At 43.1% G+C, this 14,481-nt stretch overlaps 1 protein-coding gene across 3 annotated transcripts in view; it reads right to left on the bottom strand.

Annotated features, from left to right (window-relative positions):
• The window catches only part of SCHIP1 (schwannomin interacting protein 1), a 115,871-nt gene that overhangs the window by 53,619 nt on the left and 47,771 nt on the right, over positions 1–14,481 (bottom strand). Inside the window, exon 1 of one of the 3 annotated variants that reach the window (XM_054713682.1) lies at positions 877–1,243. The exons of the other annotated variants lie outside the window; for them this stretch is intronic. Within the exon in view, the coding sequence (XP_054569657.1) occupies positions 877–906 (30 nt within the window). The 5' untranslated portion in view covers positions 907–1,243. Of the gene's footprint in view, positions 1–876; positions 1,244–14,481 lie in introns of those variants that run through there. 3 annotated transcript variants of the gene reach the window in all.

The following is a 14,481-nucleotide window of genomic DNA, read 5'->3' as shown; positions in this document are numbered from 1 at the left end:
CACACAAGGAAGAGGCATTGTTGAGTGTGAGAGAGAACTGGTCTCTCAGAGCTTCTAAACTCGGTCAGCCGAGTAAAGCCCAATATTAACTCTCCAGGACTTAGACGAGCCATGCCAGAGGTGCAAAGAGCAATTTCTCTGAGAACAATCTCGCTGTCTGTTTACAAGGAGGATGCTGGCCATGTTGTCTCGACACAGGAAGGAGTTATTAACACTCTAGAACTGGTCTTTTGAAGTCATAAACTCCAGACAGCAAATTAGCATATAGATGAATATGCATTGTGAAACATTTTCTACTTTGAGTTTTTTATGCATGCGGGTTGGTACCTTAATTCTTATTTACTAACCATCTAAAACAATCTATTAGTAAAAATAAGTTTGGAAACACAAGTGCAACTTTAAACATCGAAGATATGCTGGCTGATCTTCGGAAATTTCTAAGATCATCAATTACTTCCTATTTACATCATTTCCTTAAAGTCAATCCTAAAAACTGGACGTGAAGCAACTCACATCCTCTGCAATGAGCAAATACCATAGTCTCCGGACCAGATTCCTCTCCCCCCAACCCCCCTGAAGCCCCTTCAATTCAATTACAGTTGAAATAGTTCCTCTTATTTGCAGGCGTACAGAACACGCAAAGCTCAGATCACCTCGGTGGATTTCACATATGCCTTCAAGGCCAAGGAAAAGCAGTGTTTTCTGCCCCATTAGCCCCAGAAAACCTAATTACAATTCAGACCCTGTATGCGATGGAGGCGAGGAGAGGAGGATGGCAAATCCCTGGAAAATCCGGAGAGGCAACCTGCTGCTTGGCAGGAGGAAGGCCTCCCCTCCCAGAGGATGCCGGCCTCACCCCCAGGCTGTAAATCTTACCTGGTACGAGCAGTTCTCCTGATGCACCATCTCAGTGCATCCTAGGGCGCAGACCCCACGCAGGACTGCTCAGCGAGGCTGCGGGAGCGCGCAGGGCACCCGCGGCGGAGAGCACGCCCTGGGCAGGCAGGGCTCCCCGCAGAGGAAAATGGATGCTGTTTCCCGATCAACCTGCGCAGTGGCACCGCCTGCCTGTGCGGGAGGCGCGCAGCGAGCCGAGCTGAGCTGAGCTGAGCTGAGCCGAGCCGAGCTGCTCTCCTCTCTCCGCGGAAGCCAGCAGTGAGGCTCACAAACATGGAGCGGGGACCGGGCTGGGGGAGGGGGCGCTCATCACTGGCACAATCAGCCAATTATATTAGCGGCACAAAGAAAGGGATCAGGCTGGGGCTGCGGTGACCTTCTGGTGCCGTAGGAAGGCGGTTAACGGGCGTGGAAACATTCTAGTCCTCATTAAAGGGGAAAGGCCCGCGGGGGAGCGGGAGAGGGACGGGCGCAGATCGAGGCTGCAGCTGAACTAGATTTCTAACCCCGCGCCCGCATCACCCCGCCGGCCCACAGAGGCTGCTGGGATGGCGCTTCTGGACAGAGAGGCCTGAGGGACCAGTTCAGAACTTTTAACGTGCGAAAGGGAAGACGACCCACGCTGAATACTGACACGGAAAGGATGTTTCCTCTGCTCAGTTTATGAAGTGTTTGTCAACTTGATCACGAAAGGAAGGGTCTTCGTTCTTTAAAAAAAATATATTATTTTGTAATTCTTTTGATAATCCACTGATTTTTGGCTCTCACCTGCTTTTTAAGTCCAACAGAAATCAGGTGAAATAATTATGCCTATAGTGTTGGTTTGTTTTTTTAGGGACAGAGCGTATTAAAGTCAGTTTAATTCATTCATTTCATGAAAATGAAGCTAAGTTGCAAGTTTTTTAAAGGCTTTATGTGTGTGTTTATCTATCTATCTATCTATCTATCTATCTATCTATCTATCTATCTATCTATCGTACCAATGCTGTGATTTGACTATGTAGACATCCCCAATCCTATATGATAAAAGGCTAATATGCAAATTGTCCCCTGGACTGGGAGTTCCACAGGGAGTTCGACTAGGAGGCAGGCTGGCCAGCCAACTGCCCAAGGCCCTTCCCCCTGGCCAGCCCGGCAGATAGGCCTGATCAGGGCGGGCTGGCCGGACCCCACCAGTGCACGAATTCATGCACCAGGCCTCTAGTATAACACATGATCTTAGAAACCAATCACTGTGCCTAACGGACAGCAATGGAAAGAACTCTACACTTGCAGATGGTAAGCAAAGGAAATACAAGTTGGACCATACATGTTTCTGGGGGTCAAAGGGTCCAATTTCTGAACTGCTTCAGGGCCTTTCTAGGATTTTAGGATTTATAAAAAGGATCAACCAGGCCTGTAAATTTTTGAAGCTACCTAATGATGGAAGATTAAGAAAATAAACACAATAAAATAAAAATGTTCTTATTTATGTTCCTTAGTTGCCATTGGCAATTTGTCTTGTTGTTTCCTAATAAAATGACCCTGAGCACATAACGGTACTCAATAAAAACTTGACTGAATTTAAACCATTGATTAAAAAAAATCAATAGGGATATTATATTTAATATATCTATCAATTTATCTTCCCCAAAACTCTTATTAATAACTGCAGCCTTCATTATGTTGCTGATAGAGAAAAACAAGTACTTTTTGCCCGAGGAACGAAATCAGCATGTTTGACAAGCTTTCATATCATGCTCTATCATAAGGAATGGTGAGAGTTTGCATTTGGAATAGTTGGTGATATATTTTTAATTGTATAGCAAACATCTCTGTTATATGGAAAGAGAAAAACCTATTTTTAGAAATAGTCTTCATTTTTGCTCTTTGATTTAGAAATATTCTTCACTTTCGCTCTTTGAGATTCAAACAGGAGAAAAGTTGGCTACCTCAGTTCAAGGCCACTGACACACTCACATGCATGGCTTCAGCCTTCCCTGTCAGGGGAGTGAAAAGGTGGCAGGGCGGGCCCCCATGACGATGGCACAGGCTCACATTTCAGCACTGGGCTCACGGGTTAGAGGAAAATATTCTGGAGATGTACCCTCAGCTCACAGCTCCTCTCCCTGGAACACAGGAGGAAGACAGGGCACGTAACATGTGCAGGGCGTTTTAGGCCTCCTGGTTGGCAGGTGGCACGATAAAGCAGAAGCCTGAACTAGATGACGAGTCTTCTCAGATACCGGAGGAAGAAAAGAGGACAGAAATTTTTCAGGGAAAGGAAACAATATGCAACATCCCGCCCCCCCCCCCCCCCCACCCCAACCTCCATGCTTCCCTCCTGAGCACTCCGCACAGAACAGAGAGGGGCAGAGACGTCTGTCTGTGTGGAGTGCGAGTTTGTTACACAACCACCTAGATGCAGGCTCTGGAATCCCAAGTATGTGCAAGGACAAGCAGGCCCCGGCAAAGGCTTCTTTTGCAAGGTAGCAAATAAGATGAAATGGAAATCTTACGCCTAATGTAAAAGGCATAATCCCAACTTTCCAAGACAGAAGAGTTTTAACTTCAAAGGCTGTTCAAGCTTGACTCAAGTTACTACTTTGACAGTCTGTGACCTTAAGACTCGGGAACATGCTTTTTCAAAAACTGTACCAGGCCACTTCCTGAACTCTGTTCTCTTCTGAAAACTGGAGGCTCTGCGATATATTACATAAGCTCCTGAAGACATTTATCATGTGCTGTTAAAAAAAACAAACCTAAACCTGATCCCACTCTTCACAGTTGCTGTTCCATAAATAGTGGAAGTGACTCAGAGGTGGCTCTGGGCAGAACAGATTTCTGACAACTGTATCCCAAATCCTGTCAAAAAAAATCTTCTCAAGTGGCATAAACAAGTTAAAAAAAAAAAAAGAAATATATTAAGCAAGTTTCCCTTTGTAGTCATTCACTGGAAAGGACTTCATGTTACAATTTAAATTATGATTTGCTCGTACAAAAAACTTTAAACAGAAACCAGCTGTTCCAAGAACATTTAAGCTAGAATAATTTATCGAGCTACAGTAATGTTTGTTATTTTTGAACTAAAAATATTGATGAACTGTTTTAAGTACGGGTTATATAACATAGAGATTCAGTTTTTTATCCCCAAGTCCTCACAACTTCCCTTCCCATAAGAAGTATTGGGTTTCAAATTTAGGAAGGACCTCAAGAGATACACTGTTACTTTCTAAGTAGGCCTAAGAAAGTTGTTCAAGAATATAAACCCTTCTTCAGCAACAAAAAAGCATCAAAGTAAGCGGGGGGGGGGGGGGGGGGAGGGAGAGATGGGCGCAGATATTCTGGTTTATACCTTATGAGTGTGTTCATAGGAAACAATGCTAAATGAGGACCCAGGAGCCCTGGCGGGGTGGCTCAGTTGGTTAGAGCGTTGTCCCAATATACCAAGGTTGCAGGTTTGATCCCCGGTCAGGGCACATACAAAAATCAACTATTGAATGCATAAATAAGTGGAATAACAAATTGATGTTTCTCTCTCTCTCCCTAAAATCAATTTTTTTAAAAAGGACCCAGTAGAGTAGATTTGGAGACATGAACCCCTTTGACTGAGCCAATGTAGTCTGGCCTTGAAATAAAAATGTATCATCAGGTGAAAGTGAGGTTGCAGTGTAGCACTACTTAAATCTCAACCCAAGGTATGTTTTAAAAGAGGGAAAAATACTATTATTCCTATTTCTGCCACCAAGCAAACTATTGTATAATTAAATCCAAAGGAGTATTTTTTAAATCACAGCAATTAATAGCAACAGAATGAGGGTTTTTTTTGGGGGACAGTAAATATAGTGATAAAAAGTCACTCCCTCAGGGCATCTGAGCCTACAGTTTCACAAGTGAATTATTGGGGTCATGGACTGACCTGGAAGGGACACAGGGAACTTTCTGGCACAGCTGTATGACTTGATAAAGACTTGGCTTACCCAGGAATAAATCTGTCAAAAACATACTGAACTAATATACTAGATTTAAGATTTGTGCATTTTATTGTATATAAAAAGTATCTTAAAATAATAAAAAGGCCCTGTTAACAAATTTGAACTCTAGTTAATGATGTGCACACTGAAGTATGTAGGTGAAGACTTACTGATGTCTGTAACTTTGAAACTAATCAAGTAAATGAGATGAATTGATGGATGGAGGGATGGGTTGGATGGAAAGCTGTGACAAAACAAGTTTAGTAAAACATGAATTCTTCAGTATGAATGGTGCATAAGTGGGTATTCACCTAAAAAATTTTCAGTTTGAAAATATTATTAAAGAAATGTTGGGAAAATAATAAGTTACTGCTGGCTACGGAAGATGAAAAAGGAAGTCATTGTTCTCAGTATTAACCTTTTAAACTTTCCTTAGAAATTTTGGAACGGCGGGAAGAAATTTTATATAGCTTTAAGTTTTGCTTCTTTACAGGGCAATGGAAGAAAAGGAATTGTAGGGGAAATTAATCCTGTTCACTTTGAGTGACCCACCCAAAGAAGAACACAGTTGGCATCACCTGAGACAATAAATCTGAGCAAATGGCTTTGCAGTTTACAAAGTGCTTTTCCCAATGCCTCCCTTGATTCATACAACCCTGTAGTTGAAACAAATTCCTATTATGTGCCATGTGAAGAAGTGTTTCTGCCCTCAAAGACTTCGGTAAGAGAAATAAGGCAATACACAAGTAGCTGTATATAATGATGAATGAATGAATTAAGTGCCTCCAAAGAGATTTTGTTGTTTACTCACCAGGAATTCAGAAGAGGAAGAAAATTCTTAGCTAGGGCAAACCAGGAGTCAGCAATAATCCTGTTCGTTTGATTGTTCACTTCTTAAATGTCTATTTCTAGATTAATGTCAGTTTCCTCAGAACTTGGATCTTGGTTCGTTTATTCAGTGTTCTTAGCCTCAGAATCTAAAATAGTACCTGGCATATAATAGGTTCTTGATAAAAATTTTTGAATGAATGAATGATTATGACCTTCAGAAAGTTACCTCATTACTCTTAGGCTCCGTTTCTTCATTTCTAAACTAAGAATGTTAATTCCTTGTTTATTGGGTTGATGACAGGATGCAATGAGAATAACATGTAAAATAGCCCTTAGTTGCCCAGAAAAGGATCAGAAATAGATTTTTTTGCCCTCTCCTAATTAAAGGCAATAACAACAGTCTAAGGAATAAAGAGAGGCCTGAAGGATGGAGGTGATAGTGGGAATGGGAAGGAAGACAGGGGGATGCATTCCCTGAAACACCATGAAAAGTTATTTGAAGGCACCTAGGCAATGATGAGACATGGGGGAGTAAACAAGAAAAGGAAGTCTCAGACCAGATTAAGATGCTCAAATCAAATCCATCCTCTGATCATGTGATTGGCAGCCCCTGGCAATCAGTACTCAAACTGTGGTGCCTTCGAAAAGTCATCTCATTAACATAACAAGAGATACCCTCACTTAGGAAATTCCAAGGGTTTTAGGAGCTCAGTGCCAGAATGAGGATGAAGAGCAAATCAGAATATCACACTAAGTATATCAGCTCATTCCATCTGGAGCCCTTGCTTCTTGATATGCACTGATTTAATGAACTATGATTTGAGCATCTTAATCTGGTCTGAGACTTCTGGGAGAGTGCCTGGTAGTGAACTTGGAAGCTACTTTTGTGGAGACAGAAGGAAACTAGATAGACAGGGACTGGGACCTTTCGGGGAGGGACAGGAGAGGAGAGAATAAAACCGGGAACCCAACTAGGCGGAGTTACTAAGGTACTACAACTGGGCGTGGAAGGAAAGGGTGAACATTGGAGACATGAACTTTAAAATGTATGAATGTTGCTAAGACAGGCAGCTTGCAGATAACCAATCACAAGATAGAAGGCGTATAAACCAATACCAAGGGTGTTGCTAAGGCAAAATTCTTTGGAAGGTCCAATCAGGGACTAACAATTTTTTACACAAAAAACCCGTGTGCTTCCTCTTCCCTCTCTCCCCTCAATGCACTGGGTGCTCCTATGGCAGGAGATTACCTCCCCTGCGTCCATGTGGCTTATAGCCATGTGGGGCTCTACACATGATCTCAAACTCAACACCCCACATTTTGGTTTCATTATTGCATCAAGGTCATTTCCCACAGAAAATGATGCTTGGTGTCAGGATATTCCCACAACTTCTTCCCACATACTCTGAGCCCAAAAAATGGGGAGGGCAGTTGGGAGGAACCAGGCCTGCAGGGGAGGACAGTTGGGGGTGACCAGGCCTACAGGGGAGGGCAGTTGGGAGCAACCAGGCCGGCAGGGGTGGGCAGTTAGGGGCGACCAGGCTGGCAAGGGAGGGCAGTTAGAGGTGACTGGGCCAGCAGGGATGGGCAGTTGGGGGCGACCAGGCCTGCAGGGGAGGGCAGTTGGGGGTGACCAGGCTGGCAAGGGAGGGCAGTTAGAGGTGACCAGGGTGGCAGGGGAGGGCAGTTAAGGGCGATCAGGCTGGCAGGCAGAAGCGGTTAGGGGAAATCAGGCAGGCAGGCAGGCAGGCAGGCGAGCGGTTGGGAACCAGCAGTCCTGGATTGTGAGAGGGATGTCCCACTGCCCGTTTAGGCCTGATCTCACCGGAATCGGGCCTAAACGGGCAGTCGGGCATCCCTCGAGGGGTCCCAGATTAGAGAGGGTGCAGGCTGGGCTAAGGGACAACCCCCCCCACCCCCGTGCACAAATTTCGTGCCCCGGGCTTCTAGTTGTAAATAAGAATCTTACCTGAGAGTCTTGTAAACTATGTAAATTGACTATTCTAACCCTGGCTACATTTATGTTTATTAATTCAGATATTAAAAAATAGTTTCCTGAGCAAATTATTAGTGTCAATCAATGGTTATCACTCATGTGTGCATGCATATAAGCACAACCAATGGGCACAAGACACTGGGGGGTGGTGGGATGAGGGCATTCGACATGGGGTAGGAGAGGCTGGGGGAAAGTCAATGGGGGGAAAAAAAGGAGATATATGTACTACTATGTGTAATACTTTAAACAATAAAAAAATGGTTATCACTCTTTTATTTTTCTTTAAGTATTAGAATCTGCTTTGAACATGAAAACCAATATGCAAAACAATCAAAAGTGTTTTTAATGAAGATAAAATTATTTGTTAATTCAATTTTATATTATTTACTTATTATATATCCTTCAATGAGAACATCAGGCTGTTTTGTTAAACACAAACAGTTAAAAATAGAACTTGAAGAAGTCAATTCCAGCCTTATCCAACTGTATTTTTACCTTTATTTCTTTATTTTATTTGTGCCACATCAAGAGAATTCTGTTTCACACAGGTAAGTAGTTTGGAAATGGTAACATCCTTTTTAATAGCTCATGCAGCAATCTCTGGATATTCTTCATTAAGTGTATCCAGAAGCTTGAAAATAAAGTAATAAGACATTTATTTCAAAACTAACATACTAATATTACACATCCAGTTGCTCACGTTTCTTATTGTCAACAAGATAAGACAGAGTAGCCCAACCCATAATAGGTCATCAACCTAGGACCAGACTTTCTCATTTGATAAGTTGGGCATTTATTAATCATTGCACAATCCACCTATTTGGCTTGATGAGAGAATTTGCCAAACAGATGTGCGCTACCCTAACCTGGCATGGCACCAAGCTGGAGTTCTTGGACCACTCAGGTAATTTTTCCTGCTTGGACATGCAAGAGTTTTCAGCAAGACCAGTAGAGAGCTCTCGTGGTCCATGACACATTTACAAGCTCAATTTTGAGGATTGTAATAAACTTCTTAACCTGGCAAATTAATAGGCTGATATCAAGTGGGGGGGGTGGGTGGGTTGAAGAAAAATACTCTGCCTGGATATGAGGGACTAAATCACTACAAATTGGACTGAAGTGGTATCTTCTTACCACAGCTTGACAGGACAACGTTTCTCCAAAAGCCCAGACAATCTCAATTATATCTATGTTCTCAATGATTTTCACATCTCAGAACTTTTGATTCCCAATTTGATTTTGGGAGGTGGAGGTTGGGGCCGAGATGTTTAGCAGCTCATATACTAGGTGAAAATGAGCCTCTAAAAATACCGCCCGCAACCCTGGGTTTCTACAGACACAGTTTGAAACCTGATGTGTCAGGCAGTGCTATAGCGGGCCGCCTCCCTCTCCCTCTAGAATAATGAGATGGTTTATATTTCAACAGAATCTGCCAAAGTGCTTGTTTATTGGACACCGTCCTAGTCCTCTCCCCATAGTATTTTCTGGCCAATGCTGACTGAAATGCGCACGCTGTAGAAAAATAGTAACTGACTCAAAGATAAATTTGGGTGATGTCTACATGGTTTCATCCCAAATTTATGTCAATGTTTAAAGATCATTTCTTTTAGTCTCCATTTAGTCTCTGACTTTGGAGTCAGAGAGAGAAATGGCAGAAAAAGTGAGGGTAGTATAACCTGCCAGGGTGAACACAAGTCTTTCCCAATAAAAATAAGTTGATCTGTTAAGAGAGGCATAAAGAGACAGAGAGAGAGAGAGAGAGAGAGAGAGAGAGAGAGAGAGAGAGAGAGAGAGAGAGAAAGAAGAGAGAGAGAGAGAGAGAGAGAGAGAGAGAAGGAAAAGAAGGGGGCATGCCTTCCCTTCATCCCTCCAGGCTTTTTAGTAGCCTTACCTACAATATAAGGGCATTTAGTTCAAGCAATATTTGGAATCTCTGACGACAAAGAAATTATGTTCATTTCTCTGAGGTGGTGGTGGCTTATTTAAAACCAGATCAATAGAGAATTAGGAAAGGGGACTGACCCTCATCTTGAAGAAAGGTGACCTCTAGTGGACAACTGTGTTTTTCAACCAGTTCAAACTATGCATAGGACAATGATATTTTAATGTCAGTTATAAATATAAATATGTCTTAAGTTACATTTAAAAATGAGTATAAAGGTTCCACCAATGCCAACACAGCCCAAGTTACAATCTGGGCCATCTTGGATGGTTCTGAAATTGGTAGAGCCGTGGACCAGGCGTCCCAGACTCGGATTCTGGGCTCCACTGTGCCTCTTAGATGCACGTGGGAACTTCATATCTCACAGCCTGTTCTTCCTAATCTAAAAATTGGGCTGACTCATAAACAGCCATCTTCTTGTGCTTCCCTACCCCCTTTTTTCATGCTATTGATTTTTTTTTAAAGTTTAAATCAGGTTTATTTTATATAAGTTTTCTAAATAAGCAACAACAGCCCTAGCTGATTTGGCTCAGTGGATAGAGCATCAGCCTGTGGACTGAAGGGTCCCAGGTTCGATTCCGGCCAAGGGGACATGCCGAGGGTTGCCAGCTCTATCCCCAGTAGGAGGTGTGCTGAAGGCAGCCAATCAATAATTCTCTCTCATCATTGATGTTTCTATCTCTCTCTCCCCTCTCCCTTCCTCTCTGAAATCAATAAAAAAAATTTTTTTAAAAAAAAGCAACAACAGCCAAAACAAAACAAAATTAATACCTACCATCACATACTGCCACTGAGTGAGTCAGCAAAAAACTATCAGATTTCAATTTAAGGTGTTCCTGATATAAGCGTAATGAATGTAAAGGCACTGATTTCTTTTTTTTTCTTTTTATATTGACTGTGGAAAAATATATTTCCAACACTAAACCCACTGGGCCACCAGTTTATTAGGAAAGTTAATTTTATTATAAAAGAGCTACTAGTTTTGACAGATTTATTTCACAGAATAAAACAAAAATGACAATGAAAAGAAGGGATGCATAATAATTTATGTAGTCTATTTCTTCTGAAAACTATCTGCTCATCAACTCATGTATGTCCCTAGTTCACCACTGAACTCTGGACAAGGCAGAATAATTTATGACTCAACTCAACATAATCTCTAAGAAACTATTAAAATTCTTTAGTGGTCCTTAAATCTTTTTTCCCACCCTCAATATCAGAGTAGTGTTGAAATGCTATTAGTTATAATGGGATTTAGTACTTAAGAGCTTTCTCAGGTGTATTCTCTAACCAGCTTTTCCTGGAACGCTTTTATAATCTTTCTCATTCTCAGCCTCAAAAGAGGTGCCCAAATGATTTTAGTTGCTGAAGGGTAGGAAAGCAAACACTGGTCTAATAAAAGGCTTTCTGAAGTGTAATAAAAATGCCAGCCTATCATTAAAAAATTTCCTTAACTCGCTTGATCTTAAAGCTATTGAGTTAAGGAAGTTTCTCATCTTTCAAAAAATAAATTCTTTCAGAATGTAAAGGCCCTGGCTAGGAAGCGACTCTACTCCAAACAGGTGCCCTCATTCTCAGAGGGGAGGGTTAAAATCGGTCACGGATAATTCATGAGCAGTAAAATCAATCTGCAGGTTAATAGCAGCTCTTCTAAAACTCCGTAACGAACCAGTTTTCCTTGGTGAAGGGCAAAGACAGCCTCCTTCAGACACAAGCTGGGCCAACAACGTGCGCGTTCATTGTTAAGTGCTCAGACTTTTTCATCGTGTATTGGGAAGCCGAGATGGAAATCAGCAGTCCTTTTGAGGTCCTGCACCTTGCAGAGCACCTAGCTACCTCAGGCCAACACCTCGCCTCTCTCCTCATCGGAGATGACGCTAGGGGATCACAGCCTTGGCTTGTTTCCACTCCTGACATTCAAAGCAAAAGAAGAAACCAGAAAAACACACACGATCCGTTTTTGCCTCCGCGCCAATGCTTCCTCTCCTGCGCCTGACTCCCGGGGTGACTGGGAGGAACGGTAGCCAGCGGAAAGCGCACACATCTGCTCTGCAGACAGCAGTGGAAACCTACAATGATGGTTCAACTACTTGTGTTCTGTTTTGAGTTTTTTTTTAATCAAATTTCCAAAGGACAGAAGTGATTATTTCAGCAGAGCTGTCACTTGCAGCTGAGGCAATCAGGCCTCCGACCCTCACACTTTGGATGCCATAAATTTATAAAACATCATTTAGAACGAATTTTAGACTCATTCACTCACCCAGCTGCCCCTGATTTGAGAGTTTGGGTAGTTGCATGCTTCTTGATTCATTCCCCAAACTGTTGCAAAAATATTAAGCGCTTGCAGCCTTAGTTATTCTTTGTGAATGAAAAATACGTCTGCTGAAACCATAAATCAGATTATGTCAGATCTTGGTTTAAAAACTCCTTGCTGGTTTCCCACAACATTTAGGATAAAATCCCAAATCCCCACAGGCCCTGCTCTACCCTTCAGGCTTCTTTTGCTCCTCGCATATTCTTGCTCACTTAGCTCTGGGCGCACTGGCTGCCGATCAGATTCCTAGAAAGGCCAAGACTGCCCCTCCTCAGGGCCTTCACATGAGTTGTTTCTCAATCTGAACATCCCTCCCTTTTCCGCCCAGTAAATTACCTTGCTTACAGTCAGAGGCCTTTCCTTAACCCACAGTCTAAATGTCCTGCCTCAAATCCACTTAGCACACACAGTGTCTTCTTTCTTAGCACAGTTTGTAACTCTCAGTTAATTGTGATTTTTTAATATTGATTTTAGAGAGAGAGGAAGGAGGAAGGAGAGAGAGGGAGGGAGGGGAGAGAGAGGGAGAGAGAGAGAGAGAGAGAGAGAGAGAGAGAGAGAGAGAGAGAGAGAAACATAGATGTGAGAAACACTGATTGGCTGCCTCCTTGTATGTCCCCCACCAGGGATAGAGCCCACAACCCGGGCATGTGCCCTGACCAGGAATTGAACTGTCAGCCTTTAGTTCATGAACACTCAACTGAGTCACTCTGGCCAGGCCAACTAAGCAGCAGTTTGTTCCATGAGACTGTCCACTCCATGAGAGAGCAAGGGCCATATCTGACATGTCTACCATTGTATGTCCAGCATCTAGCATGGTGCTGAGCACAGAGTAGGTGTCCAGTAAATATTTGAATAAGTGAATGGAATCATGAAGTTTTCTAACATCAGGGCCTTGGGGTCCAGGGCAGGAGTGTGCCCACAACCAGCTGTTGTTAGTTCAATTCACCACTGCGGCCAAACTGGCCAAGTGAAACATCCTCATCTTAAACAGCGGGAGAGCCTCACCTGCACCACTGGGAGGCTGAATGCCAGCTCGTGAGCCAGGCAGCGAGGCCTCGGGCTTCATTTCCCCCCTCGCAGTGAACTGTGTGTTGGCAGGCTCAGAGGGGCATGACCAGCTGTGCCAGCGGGACCTGAGGGCAAAGCACTCATTTGCAGCTCCCCATGGACCCTTAGCACCTTCTAAACTGCATCCACTAGACCACTGCCCCCAACTGCATACACAATTAATTAAAAAGAAAAACACAGCCCAGTGTTTGTTTCCCCTTCTCAATTTGCTACCTTGTAAGATAGACTGTTGGTCCAGAGGATAGTCTGGCAAAATAGACAATAATTTGCTATTGCCAACTTGTGCACTCCAAAAAAGAGGATATGGATCAGTACACTAAGTCAGAATTCTTATATTTAAGGGATGATCAAGTGCTCCAACTTATTTTCTCATCAAAAGGATAGGATGCAAAATAACTGGTGGAAAGGTGAGTGGGGTTTGAGACATGCTTTTAAATTTGCCTGCCTACCATGGAGGTTTAGGCTAGAAAAAAAAAAAGCAAAAAAGGAAACATTTAGCATGTTTGCTCTCTTAGACACAGGAAATCAAGCAAATGAAAATGACAGCTAAAACCAACCACCGACCTACAATTTAGGCTGTGGCTTTCCAGAAAGTATTCTCATGTTTGAGGAAGAAATGCTGGAGGTGACTTGAGTCTCTAATCCAAGTGCTCCTCTCTGTAGAAACTATTTGCTGATCTATAATATGGCATCCTCACTGATTACATTTCCACAGTAAGAGAATTACTGAAGTTTCCGTTCTCACTTGCCCTGTTTCGATGATAAATTAACTAATCCTGAATCTGGGTCAAGAGCACAGGGTAGAGGGCTGGCACTGCTGAATCCAGAAAGCCCACGAGGATGCCTCATTTAGCGCCAGTCACGTAATCTGGGTTTGATGGCTAAATCTGTGCAGGGACTTTGCTTCTCTTACATGATGGGTTGAATGAGGCAGGTATGCCATCTATCCCCAGATGGATGATGATTCAGTCTGGAATGCATCCCTGCCCTGTCCTGCCCCTGTGATCTCTTCTACCCCATGGCTACTGCTCTTGGATGTACACACTGCAGGAAGTGGATGGCTCCTGCAAAGACAACACGAGAGTTCCTACAAGCAGGTAGGGAATGCTCTCGAGGAAGGAGTCAATGCTCTGTTTGGCATGACTGATGTCATGCTTCATTTGCAGTTAAGAATAACATTCAGCGCTGGCCAGTGTGGCTCAGTAGTTGGAGCGTTAGCCTGTGCACTGAAGGGTCTCAGGCTTGATTCCTGGTCAAGGGCATGTATCTGGTTTGAAGATTTTATCACCGGCATGGTTGGGGCGCATGCAGCGGGAGGCAAGCAATTGATGTGTCTCTCTCACATTGATGTTTCTCTCCCCGCTTTCTCCCCCTCCATCCTTCCCTCCCTTCCACTCTAAAAATCAATGGAAAAATATCATTGGGTGAGGATTAACAAAAAAGCCAAAACAAAACAAATGAAAAACTCCAAAATGGATTA

This window comes from Eptesicus fuscus, chromosome 3, assembly GCF_027574615.1.
Source record: "Eptesicus fuscus isolate TK198812 chromosome 3, DD_ASM_mEF_20220401, whole genome shotgun sequence".
Classification (NCBI taxonomy): domain Eukaryota; kingdom Metazoa; phylum Chordata; class Mammalia; order Chiroptera; family Vespertilionidae; genus Eptesicus; species Eptesicus fuscus.
The sequence above is the reverse complement of the archived record's forward strand: the minus strand, read 5'-3'. Positions and strand labels throughout refer to the sequence as shown.